The 22,562-nt window shown below is 41.6% G+C and overlaps 2 protein-coding genes across 4 annotated transcripts in view; one reads left to right on the top strand and one right to left on the bottom strand.

Moving 5' to 3' along the window:
• Positions 1–22,562, top strand: part of LOC120546081 (ras-specific guanine nucleotide-releasing factor RalGPS1-like) — a 199,585-nt gene that overhangs the window by 87,669 nt on the left and 89,354 nt on the right. The window lies entirely within an intron of this gene.
• The window catches only part of LOC120546082 (angiopoietin-related protein 2-like), a 40,576-nt gene that overhangs the window by 3,420 nt on the left and 14,594 nt on the right, over positions 1–22,562 (bottom strand). For both annotated transcript variants that reach the window (XM_039780852.1, XM_039780851.1), the window contains exon 4: positions 5,228–5,498. In XM_039780852.1, coding sequence (XP_039636786.1) covers positions 5,228–5,498 — 271 coding nt within the window. The remainder of the gene's footprint in view (positions 1–5,227; positions 5,499–22,562) is intronic.

Consider the following 22,562-nt stretch of genomic DNA (forward strand, 5'->3'; position numbering starts at 1 on the left):
ACTGGCAGGGAACTCTCCATTTCTATGCTCAGTTTCAGTTTTTTGTGCATGCACTCTGGATAAATAAATACATTTAACTCTTTCAAGTAGAAAGGCGTTTTAATCATAAATGCCAGTACAAGATATACAATAATGAGGCATTTGCAGAGGTGCCAACTTAGTCCAGCCAATTCGATTTAAATAAATCAAGGAGCAGAGGTTATGTATCTTCAAGCTTCCACGTGCGCCAAGTTCAGTTATGGCTAACACATTTGGATCATTGAAATTTGCCAGACATTACTCAGGTGGCTTGCTTGCCAAATTTAAACTCTGAATGCATCTTGGTGTGCATGTCTTCAGTTACAGAGGAGGAGCAGAACATGGGCGTTTGGACTTGTTCTGAATGAGCAACATTGCATTTGGCTGAGCTCGCTGGTTTATTGTTATTTGATATCAACTTGCTTAATTGCTGCTGTGATCTTCCAAAAGTATAAAAGCCATTTTGTTCTGGACAATCAACAATAACATATGTAGGCTATGAGTATTTTCAAAAACAGAATTGCAAAAGGCATATGAATTTCAAAGTTTAACCATAATAGTGTAAAATACCGCTTTACTGCTATTCAGGTACAGCCTGATTCCGGAAGCCACCACCCATCTCCGTTTTGGGTTAACTCTACCAAACATTGGAAGCTGTGAAGTGCCCTAGATTGTATACCCATAGCCTCAAGTCTATTACAGGGCAGTGTTGTGTTCATCACGGATCATAACTCAACACTGAATACAGCCAGTTATGTTTCACTTTCCCAATGAGAAAAGTGGCATATACTCTATGGGAGGCTGTGGCTCAAGTGGTAGAGCGGTCAGTGGTTTGGTCTATGGCCTTGCAGTCTGCATGTCAAAGTGTGTGAATGTTTATCTGATGAGCAGTTGGCACCTTGTATTCAAGTAAAATTATAATAAATACACACAATGCCATAAATCATAATAAATATATTTAAAGTGCAAAGGTGCAATAATAGTAGAGCAGCAGCAACACATTCTTCAGTTCAGTTTTATATTAAAATTGATTGTCCATCACACAACAGTGTGAGTGTTAAAAAAAAAAAAACGGGATGGTTGGGAGTTGAGGGGCTTCACAGCCCTGGGAACAAAGGTTGCCCTTCTCCTCTGGGTTCTGCATCCTGGGCAGGGAACAGAGCATGACAGGGGTCCTGCAGGATTTGGCCTGCTGGTCTGAAAGTGAAAGTGAAAAGGGGACGGACAGGGACTCCCACAATCCTGGAGCAAACTTTGACTACACTTTGCAGCCGGTTTCTGTTCTGAAGGCGGATTGAGATCTCTGCTCTACATAAAAAATATATGCAGGAAATGATGTAGAACATTTATACAAATAAAAATGTAACCTACTTAAATAGTGTAACATAAACAGGTTTGTGCAAGTTGTGCTTTAGTGCAGAATTGTGATGTGTGAGGTATTGAGTGTTATCTCACACTCAGCGTTTGAACAGTTTTATGTTTTTTAACCCTATATTTATATGGCCATGGAAAGATGCGTACACAGTGTTATTTATCAACTAATTCTGGTTGTCAATGGACATTCAGATTATGTAGCCGTGTAACGTCTATTTTTAGTTCTGTCTGTTAGTGGACGTCTAGATTATGGCCTGACAGGACATCATTTCCCAGTGTCACTGATCAACTAATTCTGGCTGTCAATGGACGTTCAGATCATGGCCTGGACGGACGGACGGGATTATCAACCCGTTTTGTACGTCCACAGACGTCACTTGCTCAGTGGGTTCCCTTTCATATCCTGGTTTCACTCAATCCGCCTTCAGAACAGAAACCGGCTGCAAAGTGTAGTCAAAGTTTGCTCCAGGATTGTGGGAGTCCCTGTCCGTCCCCTTTTCACTTTCACTTTCAGACCAGCAGGCCAAATCCTGCAGGACCCCTTTCATGCTCTGTTCCCTGCCCAGGATGCAGAACCCAGAGGAGAAGGGCAACCTTTGTTCCCAGGGCTGTGAAGCCCCTCAACTCCCAACCATCCCGTTTTTTTTTTTTTAACACTCACACTGTTGTGTGATGGACAATCAATTTTAATATAAAACTGAACTGAAGAATGTGTTGCTGCTGCTCTACTCTTATTGCACCTTTGCACTTTAAATATATTTAAACCAGGATATGAAAGGGAACCCACTGAGCAAGTGACGTCTGTGGACGTACAAAACGGGTTGATAATCCCGTCCGTCCGTCCAGGCCATGATCTGAACGTCCATTGACAGCCAGAATTAGTTGATCAGTGACACTGGGAAATGATGTCCTGTCAGGCCATAATCTAGACGTCCACTAACAGACAGAACTAAAAATAGACGTTAACGCTGGCTATAATCTGGATGTCCATTGACAACCAGAATTAGTTGATAAATAACACTGTGTACGCATCTTTCCATGGCCATATAAATATAACGGGAATCTGAAAAGTATCATTACTAGGGTTAGGGTTAAAAAACATAAAACTGTTCAAACGCTGAGTGTGAGATAACACTCAATACCTCACACATCACAATTCTGCACTAAAGCACAACTTGCACAAACCTGTTTATGTTACACTATTTAAGTAGGTTACATTTTTATTTGTATAAATGTTCTACATCATTTCCTGCATATATTTTTTATGTAGAGCAGAGATCTTCAACAGGTCCACTATGTGACAAACCCTATGGAGCGTACCACATGTGTGCATATTTCAACAGAGTGACCGTGTGAGTGAAGAAATAGATAGAGACAACAAAACGGAACGAATCAGAGAAGAGAAAGAAAAGTCCTGTTCTCTTTATTTATATATTTTATATTGTCCAACCAGTACAACATGTCCTGTTCTGTAGACATGGTCCTTAGTTATATATTTATGTTGGACCAGTCTAATATGACAGTCAGTTGAAATAAACCTGTAAGACAACTTGTTTAATTTGTTAGGTATCTATTTTGATGCGTTTTTCCGTAACTTTTGTAATTTTACATGTTTAAAAATATCGACATTTATATATATATATATATATATATATATATATATATATATATATATATATATATACAGTGCCTTGCGAAAGTATTCGGCCCCTTGAACGTTTCGACCTTTGCCACATTTCAGGCCTCAAACGTAAAGATATAAAACTGTAATTTTTGTGAAGAATCAACAACAAGTGGGTCCCAATTATGAAGTGGAACGAAATTCATTGGCTATTTCAAACTTTTTTAACAAATAAAAACTGAAAAAGTGGGCGGCAAAATTATTCAGCCCCTTTTACTTTCAGTGCAGCAAACTCTCTCCAGAAGTTCAGTGAGGATCTCTGAATGATCCAATGTTGACCTAAATGACTAATGATGATAAATAGAATCCAGCTGTGTGTAATCAAGTCTCCGTGATAAATGCACCTGCTCTGTGATAGTCTCAGAGGTCCGTGTAAAGCGCAGAGAGCATCATGAAGAACAAGGAACACACCAGGCAGGTCCGAGATACTGTTGTGGAGAAGTTTAAAGCCGGATTTGGATACAAAAAGATTTCCCAAGCTTTAAACATCCCAAGGAGCACTGTGCAAGCGATAATATTGAAATGGAAGGAGTATCAGACCACTACAAATCTACGAACACCCGGCCGTCCCTCTAAACTTTCAGCTCATACAATGAGAAGACTGATCAGAGATGCAGCCAAGAGGCCCATGATCACTCTGGATGAACTGCAGAGATCTACAGCTGAGGTGGGAGACTCTGTCCATAGGACAACAATCAGTCGTATACTGCACAAATCTGGCCTTTATGGAAGAGTGGCAAGAAGAAAGCCATTTCTTAAAGATATCCATGAAAAGTGTTGTTTAAAGTTTGCCAAAAGCCACCTGGGAGACACACCAAACATGTGGAAGAAGGTGCTCTGGTCAGATGAAACCAAAATCGAACTTTTTGGCAACAATGCAAAACGTTATGTTTGGCGTAAAAGCAACACAGCTCATCACCCTGAACACACCATCCCCACTGTCAAACATGGTGGTGGCAGCATCATGGTTTGGGCCTGCTTTTCTTCAGCAGGAGACAGGGAAGATGGTTAAAATTGATGGGAAGATGGATGAAGCCAAATACAGGACCATTCTGGAAGAAAACCTGATGGAGTCTGCAAAAGACCTGAGACTGGGACGGAGATTTGTCTTCCAACAAGACAATGATCCAAAACATAAAGCAAAATCTACAATGGAATGGTTCACAAATAAACATATCCAGGTGTTAGAATGGCCAAGTCAAAGTCCAGACCTGAATCCAATCGAGAATCTGTGGAAAGAACTGAAAACTGCTGTTCACAAACGCTCTCCATCCAACCTCACTGAGCTCGAGCTGTTTTGCAAGGAGGAATGGGCAAAAATGTCAGTCTCGATGTGCAAAACTGATAGAGACATACCCCAAGCGAACTTACAGCTGTAATCGCAGCAAAAGGTGGCGGCTACAAAGTATTAACTTAAGGGGGCTGAATAATTTTGCACCCAATATTTCAGTTTTTTATTTGTTTAAAAGGTTTGAAATATCCAATAAATTCCGTTCCACTTCATGATTGTGTCCCACTTGTTGTTGATTCTTCACAAAAAATTACAGTTTTATATCTTTATGTTTGAGGCCTGAAATGTGGCAAAAGGTCGAAAAAGTTCATAAAGGCGAATACTTTCGCAAGGCACTGTATATATATATATATATATATATATATATATATATATATATATATATATATATATATATATATAAATAACAGTAATATCACATTTTGTCAATATCGTCCAACCCTAGTACTGACACTGAATGAGTTGAGCTTTCTCAACAGATACTGCCTCTGTGCTGGCACTTCCTTAGGATCTCCTCTGTGTTGGTGTAGAATAGCTGGTTGTCGAAAACTGACCCCAGATATTTGTACTCAACAAGTTCAACCGGCTCACCATGGATGATGAAGGTGACTGCTGCAGCCTGATCCCTTTGTTTGGTGGAAAATGCTTTTACTATTTTTTTGGTCTCGTCTTCGGTCTTGTTTCGCTTTGAATGGTCGTTAAGACTAGAAAAGTGCTATATAAATGCTGTCCATTTACATTACATTTATAGTATGTGGCTGGAACTTCTGTGAAGATGTATTGAATCAGATACTAATATGTTTTTGCAAGTGAAAGCCCACCAATGGTTATAATGGCCTTCTCTTGCACTGCATTCCACTCACCTGCATAGACGTCATGGTCTTTGTCCAGTGTGGTAAACTGCTTGCTGTTGTGCCAGGTAAGAGAGTCTCCAGCGTTGCCATGGTATCTGCCCACTCGCAGCCTGTAGAAGTCAGCCTCAGACTCAATACGGAAGCTGGCGTACTCTGCAAAGGTCTTGCGTCCGGTCCAGTCTTCCAGAGTCACTAGCAGCTTGTAGGTGCCCTGGTTGGTCAGCCAATAGATGTTTTCTAGGCCTAGCCAGTGTTCACCATCAATGTTTCCAAACCCTTGCTATAAAAGAAGAAGGGCATTAAATTAATCAGGAATAATCAATTTCTACGGTTCTTAACACATGATTTAAAGCCACAGAAATGTTCTTATTTTAAAACCAACAAGAAAGAAACAGTTTGTCGTCCCCTTGGATACAGCCATAAACTTCTATCAAATAACCACCCATGTTTTCCTTGCATCTTTGAAAGACTGGTATGATGTCAGAGTGAGAGGCCAAGAGCAGTGGCATAATTGCAGGACGTGTTTAAGATCCTCTCCACCAGAGCTTAGGGTTTCTAAATCACTGGTTTCAATTACATCACACATGGGTTCCATCAGGAGGGAGACCTAGTCCCTGCCAAGTGTCAGGGTGTAATTGGCTCAAAATGCCTTGTTGACTCATTGAGGGTGTGTTGGGGAAAGATTGGGTTGGGGGACAACTTGGAAGTAGTCTGTGCTTTGGTGAGTTTAAAGGGGTGATAGAATGATTATATAGGGTATTTCATACTGTTCCTTATGGTCTCCTAATGGGGTATGTAACATTGGTTGGGCTGAAAATGGCCTGGTTGATATTTTATTGGCCCTTATGCATCCCTGTGTTTTGGCCCTATTTGTAACAAGAGCTTTTCTTCCAAATATGGTATGCTCATGAATATTTAGATGAGCTGCGCGTTGATTAGTTGAGCGAATCCCCCATACACACACATTAGAGACGCGCGCTGATTGGTTGAGCGAATCCCCCATACACACATTAGAGACGCGCGCTGATTGGTTGAGCGAATCCCCCATACACACAAACACATTAGAGAAGCGACAGAATCTTATATTCCAAACACTTTTTTTATGCAAGAAATCAACTATATAAAGCTCAAATATTGTCTGTTTTACAAAAATTGATGGCTAATTGCAAATTTGGTAAGACGTGTCGGACTTTAGGAGCTCCACACAGTCTGACGAGAAAGCTGGGCTCCATACCCAGGGCAAAGTCACCCTTTGTGGATTACTGCTCTACGGGGCTCTGCGGCCGCCTGCCGGCATAACTATAATATATTTACAGTTTGAATTTCGTCACGGCACTTATATCACAGCTACCCCAAGGTCTTACAAAGCTAACGTTGTGTCCATTTTCAATGTAAGGCATTTTTATGAACGTCAGGCGTTTTGTTTGCAGCTAGCTAGCTATATGTCCTATTCAATACAATGGGAAAAGATTGCTGCTAGCTAGCTACACTTTTGGCATAACTATAGTAGCTATATTTACAGTTTGAATTTCGTCATGGCACTTATATCACAGATATCCCAAGGTCTTACATAGCTAACAATGGTGTCAGATTTCAATTTAATGAATTTTTTTGAACACTAGCTAGGGGTTTCGTTAGCTGCGACTGTCCCTTCAATCCTATGTGTACAGATTGCGGCTAGTTAGTTGATGAATATTTGTGAACTGTAAGGGTTTCGTTAGGTGCGACTGTCCCTTCAATCCTAGCTATGTGTAGCTACAAATCACGGATAGTTAGCTTAATTTTCGGCGTAATTCGAGTAAATTTACAGTTTGAATTTCGTCACGCCACTTGTATAACCTCTACCCCAAGGTCTTATAAAGCTTACAATGGTGTTCGATTTCAATTTTATAATTTTTTGTGAATTTCAGAGGAATTCTAAGAGGAGGCTAGCTAGCTCTCATTGATAGAGCTAGCTCCATCCAGCCGCAGGCTCTATCAATGAGACTCGCGGACAAGAGGCGTTTATTTCACCAATCGTTTGTTTAAATAACTCAACACATTATAATTACACACATTAGATTAACTGGAACCTGTGGTAAGAGATTGCTGGCGTAACAAGCTCGCTGACCGCACACACAGGGCATTTAGCAGGAAGAGCTGCTGTCCAGGCAGCGGCGTTTGGTAGTCCATTAACCCACAAAATGGTGACTTTGCGCGGGTATGGAGTGCCGTGGGCTGCCAGTCTTGACGGAGCTCAATCTATCTCACAGCAGGCCGGGGTCTGTGATGGAAGGCAGGCCAGGCAGCGAGGCAGCTACACAGGCAGCACCGGCCACTGAACTCCGACACACAGTCGGACAAAATTTGCAATTAGACATCAATTTTTGTAAAACGGCCCATATTTGACCTCTACATAGTTGATTTCTCACATAAAAAAGTCTCAGAAGTGAATTTAATGGTAAAATGGCAGATGAACAATGTATACAATTTCTGAGATCTGCCCGACCTAGAGTCAGAAGACTAACTGATCTCAGGTCAGTTGTGTAGCCTATGCAAATGTTGGGGCGTGACAAAGAGAGAGACTAGAGCCAAATGAGGAGGAGCCGCCGAGTCAACTAGGCGGCTTGTTGATATTTTCCCATTTTCAGAGATAAGACAAGATATACTTTATTGTCCCCGAAGAGAAATTTGTTTTGGACTCTGTCCATTCTGCAGCGTCACAAGACAACACACAATACAAAAAAGGCAACACCAAATATAGAGAAATAAAAAAAATACAGAAAAGACAACAAACACATACTCTCAACACATACTCTCTTGCAATACAAACATGCTTCCATTTACATATAATGAGCATATTAACTACTCCTTTCATTGGCACTTCCCATTAAACAACCCATCGGCTGTATTCTCCGCAATAAGTGGGACACAGCCCTTGCACAGTACAATATTACAATAATACAATATTGCACAGCTGACAAATTGCCCAACCCCAATAGCCTACATATCGCACAAATTCCACAATGCACTGACAATGCCCAACCTCGATAGACTACGTATTGGACAAATGACATAACGCCCAACCGAATAGCCTACGTATTGCGCAACTAACCTATTGCACAATCCCCAAATAGCCTAACGTATTGCACAATGACATGATGCACAAACCCAAAGAGCCTACGTATTGCACAACTAACATATTGCACAATCCCAATAGCCTACGTATTGCACAACTAACATATTGCACAGCCCCAATAGCCTACGTATTGCACAACTAACATATTGCACAACCCCAATAGCCTACGTATTGCGCAAATAACATATTGCACAACCTCAATAGCCTATGTATTGCACAAATGACAGAGGACACCCCAATAGCCCACATATTGCACATATGACACATTTCCACATAGCCCGTATTAGTGTTAATTTTGTCACCTATTTTTAATTTAGTCTTAGTCTTAGTCTTGTGCCAAAAATTTTTGTTAGTCAAGTTTTAGTCGACTAAAAGTCTCGTCATTTTAGTCTAGTTTTAGTCAAAAGAGAACTCAAGGTATCTTAGTCAAGTTTTAGTCGACTAAAAGTCTCGCCATTTTAGTCAAGTTTTAGTCAAAACATTTTAGTCTTTTTTTAAATAAATTATTTCTGATAACCATTTCGGTCAAATAGTTATAAAAATAAATAAATGATATAAAGTTTTATAAATATTGAGCCTCTTCCTTATTTCACCAGTAAATGACAAAAACAACCACTGCATGGGAAATGGATATTTTACAATAAAATAAATGCAGCACGAAACTGGCGAGGCGTATTTTAAGTGAACGCAACATATGTGTTGTTTTTCAGACAACGGCAGCTGCAGACTGTCGTACGTCTCGTGTTGGAATCCTACACAGTGAAATAGAGACAAACCTTTACACCGTTTAGCTGTCAGCATTGTAACCCTTTTATATATGTCAATGATTGTAACCGTGTTTACTCCAACTGCTAGCTAACGGTATGCTAACATTACCTGCTGCCAAGTGTAGTGTTAACTAGCGCCCCGTGCAGCGATGTTTCGGTTGACTCTAACGTCTGTTTAGGCGCATCAGAGAGAAGCGCAGGCATTTAAGTGGCACCGAAATCTGCGTTGCTATTCGGTCCGGTAGATAACGGTCGTTAGGGCACCTGTCGGTGCCATAGCGCCGGGTCTCGGTAACAGCTGAATATTCTATCTCATGATGAAAAAGTAGAGACGATTGTAGACGAAAATTAAGAGAGATTTTATCTTAGTTTTTATTTTATGCAAAACATTTTTGTCTCGTCTTTTTTCAACAATAATGCATGTTAATTTAGTCTTAGTCAGCGTTTTTGGACATTGGCGCAGTCTCATCATCGTCTCGTCTTAGTCATGGAAAAAAAGGTTGTTGACGAACATATTTAGTCTCGTCTCGTCTGACGAAATTAACACTAGCCCGTATGGTACACTACTTATCGCACGACAACATAGGACACAACCCAACCAGTCTACATGTTAGTGTTAAGAAGCTTAATGGACATAGGCACAAATGAGTGTTTATATCGGTTTAGCCTGCATCTAGGAATCCTGAATCTTCTACCAGATGGTAAAAGCTGAAATTCTGCGTGAAGTATGTGAGTCAGGTCGGAAACCATTTTTTTGTGCCTGTCTGATAACCGACTGCTCATAAATTGTCTGGGGGGACAGATGGTTTTTGACCCCCATAATCTTCACAGCTGTCTGTACCTGACGGGCGATCTGTGATTTGGACTGTACTGTCAGGTTACCATACCAGGCTGTGATACCATATCTTAAAATACTCTCTAGTATTGCATGATAAAACAACATAATCTTTTGTTCGACTCCATACACTCCAGACACAAGTCTTCGTAGAAAATGCATCCTCTGTTGAAGTCTGGAACAAAGATGTTCACGTGGTCCTTCCAGCTAAGTGCATTATCGATATATACACCAAGGTACTTGTAAGAGCTAATCTGGGTAATAGGTAAGTGGTTGATCACTACAGGCCTGGTGTCACCTATGGCCTTTGGGTCAAACACCATCTCCTCAGTTTTGGTCACATTTAGCACAAGATACCCAGCCAGCAATGACATGTGGGGCCCAGATGAGGGCTTCATGGGCGGCAAATGTGGGCCCCATTATGGGCTTGCACCCGGGATCCACATTGGGGCAAGCTGTGGAAGCCCAGACATACTAAAAGTGGGACCTGTAAGGGTACTGCATGGGTCTTAATTGGACACTTCATGTCAGACCCATTTGGGACCCACCTGCCCAAATGGGTCTAAAGTGGGCTTGCACCTGGGATCCAACCATGGCTACCCAGATGGGCTTCAAATGGGCTCTGTAAGGGTCTTATGTGGGTCCTAACTGGGTAATTCATGACAGACCCATTTGGGCCCCACCTGCCTAAAGGGCGTTTAAAATGGGCTTGCACCCGGGATCCACACGGGGGCCAGCCGTGGATGCCCAGATGGGTTTTAAGTGGGACCTGTAAGGGTCTTATGTGGGTCCTAACTGGGTAATTCATGTCAGACCCATTTGGGCCCCACCTGCCCAAAGGGGTTTAAAGTGTGTTTGCACCCAGGATCCAGCCGTGGATGCCCAGATGGGCTTAAAGTGGGCTCTGTAAGGATCTTATGTGGGTCCTAACTGGGCAATTCATGCAAGGCCTATCTAAGCCCAACCATGCCAAATGGTTTAAGGAAGCAATCTAAGAAAAACAAAGAATGAATATAAGTCCAAGATAAATAAAAGACACTTGACGCTTTGAACTGCAAGAAATATATTGTTAAATTGAACAACCAAAATGATCTTTAAAAAACTATTTAAATGTCACAACATACCGGTAAACAAATCAAAAATATATTTTTAAAAAATCTCTGAAAAAAAACATCTCTCCAAAAAAATACATTAATACAAAATTGTTACATCGAACAACAAACAATTTTTAAAAAACAATTTAAATGTCACAACATACCGGTAAATAAATCAAAAATATGTTTTTTTTAAAAATCTCTGAAAAAAAAACACCTCTCCAAAAAATACATTAATACAAAATACACTCATGGCATCTGTGTGGTGGACGCTCCTTTTTCTCTTTGGGCTCTTGCAGCCCTCTCCCCTCCACGGTCACGTGTGCCGGTAAACCACTTCAACAGCGCCATTTCCACTTCTTTGCGGTTCACATTTTGAGTCATTGCATTACTCTTCAGTGCACCTAAAAACAAAGGAGCATAAGTCAATTTAGCAAGGTTCTTTTTTGCTCCAACAAGTGCATGTTCTGCTCTTTCAATGGGTTGTGTCAGTCTGTTTTTTAGCGCTAACAGTCACGGAGATATTCAAGCAGTTTAGCACTGTGATGGCCACAGCCGTGGCAACGCAGCCATCTTAAAGGCGGTAACCTCATACACTCACATTTATCTTAGTTCATGCTGTTTTCCTTAAGATTGGTTTCTATATCTTTTCAGACACATTATATATTTTGTTGTAAACATTTATTTAGTTTTAAATAACTTACAGGGCACTGGATTTGGTTTACATATATACTTTATTAGTTTTGGATTGGTTTTCTAATATAACTGTTTTCTTTGAGCTTACCAGTGTTGCGGATTCCACACCCTGGAGTGAGGCATGCAGGCTGCAGGGACAAAGGGGTGGCGTCTGGAACTACAGCAGCTTTATAGGGGTGGTGGCTAAATTGGACTCTACCACTACTTGTCATGTCAGGGGGGAGTTAGCTTTATTTGTCCTCAAGATATTTGAGTTTTGATTTGTATTGTCTTTAGTACATTTATTCAGTTAATGTTAATTAAGATTACATTTCTGTTGGAGTAAGTGTTTAGTTGTTTTCTTTTGTTATTTGTAATTTACATATTAGTGTTATTGTTAGTCTCCCCCTGGGTGTCAAACCTGGTCTGATCACCCAGTATATAAGTCCCCTTTGTTTCTTGTATAGGAGGTCAGTTGTATTTTTGAGTTTGTTATGTTCAGAGCTTAAGTTCAGTTTGTTTGTTTAACCTCTTTTAAGGGCCCAAACTTTATCTTTATTTGTTGTCAGAATTTTTTGTGGGTAAAATAAAAACCCCTTTTTTTAAATCTCCTTGCGACTCCTCATGCCTAACTGCTTGGTCCCTGACAAGCACCATGGATTTCGTTTTCTAGTTATTGCTCACCTTTCTTTGAAAAGAAGTCAGTTACCAATTGTTTCCCCTCATTCTGTTTTCTCTCCTCCTCCTGTCTTTCCTTTCTTTTCGGTAGCATGATTTGGCTTTCTTTGAGAAAAGACATTTCTACAGCAGAAGTTTGCGCTCCACCAGACGCTCAACTGAACTAGCTAACGTAATGCATGCAGGTGGACTAAACCATTTGGCACACTAGCAAGGGTGAGACCTTTTTGTATACAAAATAGTCAGTCAATCAACGAAGTTATTCTGCCAATACACTAACACTACATTTCATCTGATATGCATTATGAAATGTTATTAGGAAATAAAAATATCCAGGTAAAATAAAATATATTTCAGACTTTTCAAGGACCCTCTCTCCCCTTGGGCCCTGGTAATCAGTATTGGTTTTACCCTCGGTCCGATGCCCCTGGTGTCTGTGCTGCTGCTCGTTTTTATCCAGAGAGAGCGAACACTAAGCGACGCACAGGTCTGCTTCAGAGCTCCGTGTATCGTGATATATTAATTATTGTCCAACCTCTCCCGCTGTTTTTCCTTTTGGTTAGATTCTACATCAGATTAAACAGCACAAACCAAAAATACAGACCACTGTACAATCTGCAGTGTTATTTTTATGGCAAAATAATATTTCAACTTACCTCAATTTGTGAATGTCTGATAGAAGTTCTCCTTGAAGTCACAGCTAGCAGCAGTGCTTTCCGAATGGACTGCTAACGTTTTGAGCGCGAAACAAGGCCTTTGCATACAGGCCCCTTATAGATGTCCTAAGAACTGCCTGACCAAATAACAATTAAATACAGTAAAATTCGTAAATTGAGAGAATTAAGAAACGTTAACTGTTACGCTGGCTTCATTATGAATGAGCCTAATTAGGTGTTGTGTGCATAACAGGCGGAAAGAGTACTGGAAATCTGTACTCAAGTACAAGTACTGTTACATTGCTAAAATATTACTCTGTTACAAGTAAAAGTACTGGTGTTAGAGAAATACTCAAGTAAAAGTACAATTTGTAAAAATAACAACAACAAAAAAACTACTCAGAGTATTAGTTACTTTTAACCACCGTCATTTCTCCAGACTAGGGCTGTATGTGTGTTTTCCTTTACCAAAAGTTAAAATGCCAACAATCTATTAATCATTAATAATTGATTAGATACAAAACAAGTGTTTTTCCCTCATTTTTTTCTCAAACAGATCTACTGTACCTTTTACAGCCAACACATCAGTCATTATTGGTGTATGAGCTACACCTTGATAGAAACACATGCTACTCCTTGGTCCAAGGACATCTAACAACACAGAAGTGGAAGACAGATTGATGATGAGGCCTCCTGCAAGTCCTTTTCTAACAAATATTGAATTACAATTTCCTAAGAGGTAATAAATGCATCATATTCATGTCCATAAAGGTACTAGCTGTCTGTGAGCTATTTGGCCTCATCTTCAAAAATGAAGTACCGTAAAACTTCGAATAGGATCCCGGAGTTTTATTTGATTAAATAGACCATTGGGACAGGCATCTATGGGATGTGGATAACCGTATGGGGTTATTTGTAGGGATGCTTGACATTGATTTTGTACCGATATCCGATATACCAATATTGTCCAATGCTTAAAGGAATATTTCACCGCTGGAAAGCTGAATATATCTTTAAATTGTGTCACTTATGTAGTAGAAATGTGAAAAAAAAATTGAAATTGGTGCCTTCTAGGCCGAGAAAAGCCAGAAAATGTGTTTTGGTCTTATATGGATGAAAAACACCAAATCCCAGAATGCACCTGCTTCGTTGCTTTGAGTCCACTCCCAAGCCACGCCTACCGCTTGACAGACCGACAGAGGCATTCAACTCAACTCAAGCGTGTTTTATTGTCATTTCAACCATATACACGAAACAACGTTTCGCGTTGACTCAAGTGGTGTTACACATTTAACATATATAAAAACGACATTATATAAAACGAGCCATACGAAACAGGCTACATTTAGTACACACACTTTATAGGCTCCGTAAAGTTCAGCTAACGTATACTAGCATTAGCGCTTGGTGGGCTGTAAACACCGAGCATAAACACAGCCGTGAATTAGTGTGTAATGTAGAATGGTCGGCATTTAACAGTCACAAACTCCACCAGCAGTTAGCAGTTAAATGGATACAAATCACCACATTTCGCGCCACTTTCGGTGTTAACACAGCCCACCTCTTTTACCTGGCGACAGAGCATCTCTAGCTCGGAGGGCTAGCAGGCCTGGTAGCTGGACAGTCCGGTACACTATTCAGGCAGGTTTCCACAACAACAAAAACACGGCAGTCTCTGAACTCCGCGTTTGGAGTGTCGTTGAAGTTGGATGTAGTCCAGTTTGTGGTCTAAATGGGCGGCGACACTTGCAAGCAGGATCCGTAAAGTTCAGCTAGATACTCGCACGCATTGGTGTAGCTAAACACAGAGTATAAACACAGCCGTGGCGCTGGAATGTCGAATGGTCGGCATTTAACAGTCACAAGCTCCACCAGCAGTTAGCAGTAGCTAGTTGGATTTTATTTCTACACCAGTCCGTTTAACACAGCCCACCTCCACGGGCCGGCGAGAGCAGTCTGGTAGCTGGATAGTCCCGGTTCCGGTACACTGTTGTTCAGGCATGTTTCCACAACAACAAAAACACAGCAGGAGTTTCGTTGAAGGAGGATGTAGTCCAGCTTGTTGTTTAATGAGCAGACACTTGCAAGCAGGATGGCTGGGACAGGTGGACAGCTAGTGTTAGCTTTCCACCTAGCCGGTTAGCGGCATTGAGCGAGACCGCTGGTCTCCTTGCAGGCGAAGCTCACGTAGTGTGCCGAGTATTGCGTCTGTAATAACGTTTCCTCCATATTCTCCGATCTGTACCGATGTATCCCGGTGGTACACACGTCCGGTAGTTTGAATGCAGATAATTGTTGTAAATGTTTTCTGCTGAAAACCGAAAGCCTGTTTAGCGAAGATTCAAGATGGCTGACAGTTGTTTTCATTCGAATACCTCGGCCAGACTCGGCAGTCCAACCCCTGTGGGCGTGTTGAAAACATACGGAAGTAGATCCTACTACTGGCTGTAGTCCTTTGCCTCTGGCCCAAAAATCTTCCAATGACGCAAAAATCGTCATTTTACGTCATCGGAAGATTTTTTCCAGGCCCCAAATGCAGAAATCTCTCGTCTCAGGGGGACATGAGGGAGGGAGGCACGGTCATTCAGAAATACTATCGGGTTTCTACTGATACAAAGCTGAATGCTAAATCGGTCAAGTATCCCTTTAATTTCCGATACCGATATTAGCCGATACAGATAACGAAACATATGATCGTTCATAAGCTTACTGCCCACTGTTCCATGACTCCCTTGATACTGGGGATTTGAATGTTTTGAAGGACTAGCCAGCAACCGGTAGGCTAACTGGGGTGCGGTGCTTACTACCCCTTCGAGAGAAGATGCCAACTGAACATTTCTTTGACTGAGGTAAACTGAAAACAAATAGCAACACAAGAACAAAAATTCAACTCATTCCACTCATTGGGGCTTAGATCTGCCCTGCTCAAGAATTTATTTACTCTACAAACCCTGTGTGTATGCTGGTTGGCCAACAACCTACACCCAAATTTTGTTGCATTCGCTTTGAGAGGAAACAAGCTTTCCAATAAGGTATAAAATGACATACTTTAGTCATTTTAAACCATTTCAAAAACCGATACCGATATTTACCGATATTGAATTTTAAAGCCAATATCAGCCGATAATATCGAGCATAGTTATTTGTCCAAGGGACAGGCGTCTGGGACTGGGCTATTATTTGAAGTGTTACGGTAGGCCTGCAACCTTTCTGAGATTCCACTAATCAGCATAATTCAACACAGCGTAAACTTTGACCTATTTTGATGTTTTTTACATTTTTGGGAAGTTACATTTTTCATTTTCTGCACGACTAACAAAAATGACTGATTGATTGTTTTGGCGAAAGATCTACATGTATGCAATGTTTGTTCTTTGGTGACTAGTGTGACTAGTTACAATTACTAAATCTCAACATGCTTGATTAGCCTAAATGTAGAGTTACTAGGGGTGGTACGGTTCATGAAAAAACACCCGAACCGCTCGGTTCGCTAGTCTCGGTTCGGAGCGTGTGTGTACCACACGGTTCGTCAGTACACTGTTAATGTGCACTAACCTCTTACTGCCGTAGTGCCCACTTTCGACACCTACGTTAAAACAGTTACTGGAAATGACGAGCGGGATGGGCGTGACAAACGCAACCCATGGCAGCTGATTGGACGATTGCGTCACATGGGTCTGGCTGGTCCCAAATTTCAAAGCCAGACTGTCATGGCGGCTCGTTCAGAATACGATCTCATATTCTACTAAAATAGTTTACCGTAACGTGTTTCTGAAAACATTTTAAGCGAGAAATAGGCCATGCAGTTGCTGAATCTGTCTTTATTTCAGATCGACAAAGGTCAGTTTAAAAGATTTTCGTCAGATTTTGAGAGACACCGAGCCGACCGCTCCTCAAGTGGAGTGGGGTGCCGCTGCAGGTCACGTCACGTCACCCGCAGAAATGTCAAGTGGGAGAGAGGCTGCCCAGAGCTGGAGGATGCGCCAGCGTCGTTTATAGTCTGGTGTGTGGGAACATTTTGGATTTCACGTTACCTATGATGAAATAAAACAATATAGAACTGCCACTGTGTGCACGTTTTGTGCAACATGCATTCAATATGCAAATTTTAGCTATATGCTGAAGTATATTCTGGAGTGATAAAGAAAAAATAAGAACCGTTCTGAACCGAAAACCGTGACCCTAAAACCGTGATACGAACCGAACCGTGGGTTTTGTGAACCGTACCACCCCTAAGAGTTACTACAAGTTACTAAAAATTGTACAGTAAGTAATTACATAACTCAATAAGCCTACATAGTTACTTTGCGCTTCTGCCATGCAGGACCCATATATGTGTTCCCAGATTAAACCCATGCCCACTCGGCACATAAATATGTCATGCAAGACCCATATATGTGTTCCCAGATCAAACCCATGCCCACTCGGCACATAAATATGTCATGCAAGACCCATATATGTGTTCCCAGATCAAACCCATACCCACTCGGCACATAAAACTTCTATGCAGGATCGACGTATGCGTTCCCAGTTCAAACCCATGCCCACTCGGCCCATAAATGTGCCATTCAAGACCCATATATGTGTTCCCAGTTCAAACCTATGCCCACTTGGACCATAAATATACCAAGCAGGACCCATATATGCGTTCCCAGTTCAAACCCATGGCCACTTGGCCCATAAAAATGCCATGCAGGACCCATATATGTGTTCCCAGTTCAAACCCATGGCCACTTGGCCCATAAAAATGCCATGCAGGACCCATATATGTGTTCCCTGATCAAACCCATGCCCACTCGGCCCATAAAACTTCTATGCAGGATCCATATATGCATTCCCAGTTCAAACCCATGCCCACTCGGCCCCTAAATGTGCCATGCAGGACCCATATATGTGTTCCCAGATCAAACCCATGCCCACTCGGCCCATAAATGTACCATTCAAGACCCATATATGTGTTCCCAGATCAAACCCATGCCCACTTGGCCCATAAATATGCCATTCAAGACCTATATATGTGTTCCCAGATCAAACCCATGCCATGTGTTCTCAGTTCAAACCCATGGCCACTTGGCCCATAAACATTCTATGCAGGACCCATATATGCGTTCCCAGATCAAACCCATGCCCACTTGGCCCATAAACATTCTATGCAGGACCCATATATGCGTTCCCAGATCAAACCCACGCCCACTTGGCCCATAAATATGCTATGCAGGACCCATATATTTGTTCTCAGTTCAAACCCATGGCCACTTGGCCCATAAAAATGCCATGCAGGACCCATATATGTGTTCCCTGATCAAACCCATGCCCACTCGGCCCATAAAACTTCTATGCAGGATCCATATATGCGTTCCCAGATCAAACCCATGCCCACTTGGCCCATAAATATGCTATGCAGGACCCATACATGTGTTCTCAGTTCAAACCCATGGCCACTTGGCCCATAAACATTCTATGCAGGACCCATATATGCGTTCCCAGATCAAACCCATGCCCACTTGGCCCATAAACATTCTATGCAGGACCCATATATGCGTTCCCAGATCAAACCCACGCCCACTTGGCCCATAAATATGCTATGCAGGACCCATATATGTGTTCTCAGTTCAAACCCATGCCCAATTGGCCCATGCCTGTCCCTTATGGGGCCCATGTAATCAGCTCATATGGGCTTCCTATGTGGGACTCATACTACAAAACCTACATGGGACCCGCTGATTTCACCCAGCCAAAGCCCATGCCCACACAGTAACCATGGAACCCGTACTTAACCCATCTGGGCCCCACATGTCATTGCTGGCTGGGTAGTTGTTGTCGCACCACTGGACAAATTCTTCAATTTCCGTATGATACAATGCTGGGCTTTTGTCTTTGTGCATAAGGCCGAGGATTGCTGTATTATTTGAGAATTTAATAATTGTCGGTGTGTAGTCTAGTGCAGTCATTAGTATACAATGTAAAGAGAAATGGAGAGCTGACACAGCCCTGAGCGGCACCAGTGCTGATTGGCCTGGGCTCCGTGAGAGCATTATTTACTCTGACCTGTTGAGTATGGTTTGTTGAAAAGGAAAAGTACCACTTAAGAATAAATGAGTTAACGTTTATGTGTTTCAGTTTCTGAATGAGCATGTGAGGCTGCAGAGTGTTAAAAGCTGAACTAAAGTCAATAAACAAAATGCGTGCATAGGCCTTGGGGTCCTCAAGGTGTTTACTGACCAGATGTGAAATGCTGTTAATAGCATCATCTGTGCCACGGCCCTGCCTATAAGCAAACTGAAAAGGATCTAAAAACACACCAATATCTTGCTTAAGAAATGTGACCATTATCCTCTCAAAGCATTTCATTACAATGGATGTCAATGCCACAGGCCTGAAATCATTATTCACCTTTGGGCAAGGTTTTTTAGGTACAGGTGTAATTATTGATTTCTTCCACAAGGTGGGTATGGCATGTGAGTCTACTCATTTTTGAAAAATTGGGCACCATGCCGGTGTAAGCTCCTCTACACATGTCTTTAACAGGAATGCAGATATTCCATCTGGCCCAGTGGCTTTCTTAGTACATACGTTTTTAAAAAGCAATCTGACCTCCTGGGGTTCTATCACAAGCCTTGTGTCCTGCTCTGTGACAGAAATTGTCTCTAAAACATTCTTCCATTCCGAGGAGAATTCCTGAGATTCAAATCTCAGATAAAAGTCATTCAGTTCATTAGCTTTTTGCAGGTCATCAGAGGTACTGATGCATTTTCGGGCTGGTATCATATTAGTAATTACCTTCATCGTGTCCCATACATTTTTAGAGTTCATTTCTGTAAAACTCTCTTCAATTAATTCTTTATGTCTCCTCCTGGCTTCCCTGAGCAAGTGATTAAGTTCTGTCTGCACAATTTTCAGTTGTGCTCTGTCCTTGTTCTTGAATGCCAATTTCTTGCGGTTGTCTTTAACCTCCTTAGTTATATATGGCTTGTTGTTAGGATATACAGTTATTACTTTCTGAGATATTGCATTTAGGGCTGAAACGATTCCTCGAATAACTTGAATAATTCGATAACAAAAAATCCTCGATGCAAAATGACTGCCTCGAAGCTTCGTTAAATCAATGTTACCAACGTTGTATCGCTGACGGACAGTGTTTCCGCACGGAGCATTATTACTGTCGCACAGACGCGGCTCAGTCTGCTGCTGGCGACACATGCCAGAGCGTAAATAGCGAGGGGCTAGAGACAGGCTGGAGAAAACAACAGAAAGTGTCCAAAGTTTGGAATCAGTTCAAACGTAATTAAAACTAAAACTCTGTACAGTGTGTCTACTGCAAAATCAAACTAGCTTACCACGATAATAGCACGACGTCAGTGCTTTAGCATCTCAACAGAAAACATGGAGTCTAACTTAATCATCCATTCCATGAAGAGGACCGACAAAAGTAAATCACAGAGTCGTATGGACGATGAAACTACACCAAACACAACAACTTCCAAAATCAAAGACAAGAAAATACGTAGTGGTGACCACCATTGTTGTCTCTCTCTCTCTCTCTCTCTCTCTCTCTCTCTGGAGAAACAGCTGATCAACGATCTAATAGCATAAGTGTAACAGAGCTGTGTGACATTATAATCAAATATATAAATGAAAATAGGTTGAGTATAACTAATATTTACATATAGGCCTACTGTATACAGATCAGTCTCAGGTTGAAATTTGTAGTTCTGAAAGTTAAGTTGCACAACTTAATGTAATGTTTGTGTATGTTTAATGTATGCCTTAGTTTGAGGTTGATATCATTTGAAAAAAAAAATCTTTAAATACAATGTAATATGGCACTTAAATGCACTTAATATGTTTAGTTTTTTGAGAGATAATATTGTAAGCAATGTAGGCAATACAAATGTTGCTTTTTCCCCTAGTTTGGGTTGTTTAAAAACGCAAAAAAAATGTATCCGATTAATCTATCGATAAAGTGCTAGATTAATCGATTACAAAAAGAATCGATAGCTGCAGCCCTAATCACATTGTCCACACAGAATTATATGTAATCCGTAACAGTCTCTGCCGCTTTATCTACATCCAGTTCATGAAAAACACTCCATTCTGTGGCGAGAAAGCAACCTTTAAGAGACTCTATGCTGTCAGTAGTCCAGACCTTTACAGTCTTGGTGTATGGTTTACTGCTCTTGAGAACAGTCCTGTAAGTGGGGATGAGCTGGACTACGTTATGATCCGAGTTTGACAGCGGTGGTTTAGGCATTTCTCACATTACAATAGCACTTATCAAGGATTCTGTCCTGTCTTGTACCACATTTGACGTACTGTGAAAAACCTGGAAGTGACAGTTCCAATTTACAATGATTAAAATCCCCTAAAATAAAAATCGGGGGAGTGCGCATTAACTGTTGATGTACACAGTCAGTGATGTGTGCTGCTGCACTTGCGGCGAGGATGATGTTGCCAAACTCTCTGGGCAGATACATGGGTCTTAGGCTCAAACACATTAATTCAACATCGGGATTGCAAACAGTTTTGCGCAGTGTATATTGCCTGCACCATTTTTCATTGATAAAAACACAGATACCCCCTCCTCTGTCTTTACCCAACGTCTCACTCCTGTCGGAGCGAATAAGAGAGAAACCATCCACCTCGCACAGTGAGTCCGGAACATCAGGACGCAGCCATGTTTCAGTAAAAGCCATTATAGATGACTCACGGTACTCGTAGCAGGCTGAAACGTTGGTCCATAACTCGTCCATTTTCCTTTTCAAAGACCTCCCGTTACTGAGGATCATGGAGGGTAGCGGCGGCCTGTTGCCTCTCCTTCTGAGACGCTGCCGGATTCCACCCCTCCTTCCTCTTCTCCGAATTCGTCTCCTCGGAGCAGAGGGTCGTATGTCCTCAGAGAGGTCGGGTGGTGGTTGGTCTCCCGCAGCACGGAGGGCCAGCAGCTCATCTCTGGTGTATGACAGCGCCAGGTTGTTTCCCCTTCCAAATGTTTGGCATGGCCGAAGGAGTTCCACAATAAAAAGTGCCAATAAAAGTTTTGCCAAGGTCGTCATTGTGTCGGCTTGTACACAAATCAGTTTTTTTAAAGTTTAAAATCCGACAATTACTCTTAAAACATAAAAACATAAATTCAAACAACATTATACTGCAGCAGCTCAAGACAAGAGTCTGGGTCGCAGCAGCACAGCGCCACCGGAAGCCGTGTGGTAGTAGTGGTTTAGTAGTTTCAAATTGTGAGATTTGCAGAGGAAAGAGGTGTCAATGGGATTTAGAGGTTCTACACCTCTTTCCTCTGCAAATCTCACTATTTGAAACTGCCTCTGAAAACGGGCGAATCTGAACAAAGCTAAAAGTTGACGTCAACTTCTCAACTCCTCCTCATTTGCCTCTACCTTCTATCTTTGTAACGCCCCAAAATTTACATAGGCCACTAACTGATCTGAGGTCAGTTAGTCTTCTGAATAGGTCGGGCAGATCTCAGAAATTGTTCATCTGCTGTTTTACCACTAAATTCACTTCTG

Source organism: Perca fluviatilis, chromosome 17 (genome assembly GCF_010015445.1).
Source record: "Perca fluviatilis chromosome 17, GENO_Pfluv_1.0, whole genome shotgun sequence".
Classification (NCBI taxonomy): Eukaryota; Metazoa; Chordata; class Actinopteri; order Perciformes; family Percidae; genus Perca; species Perca fluviatilis.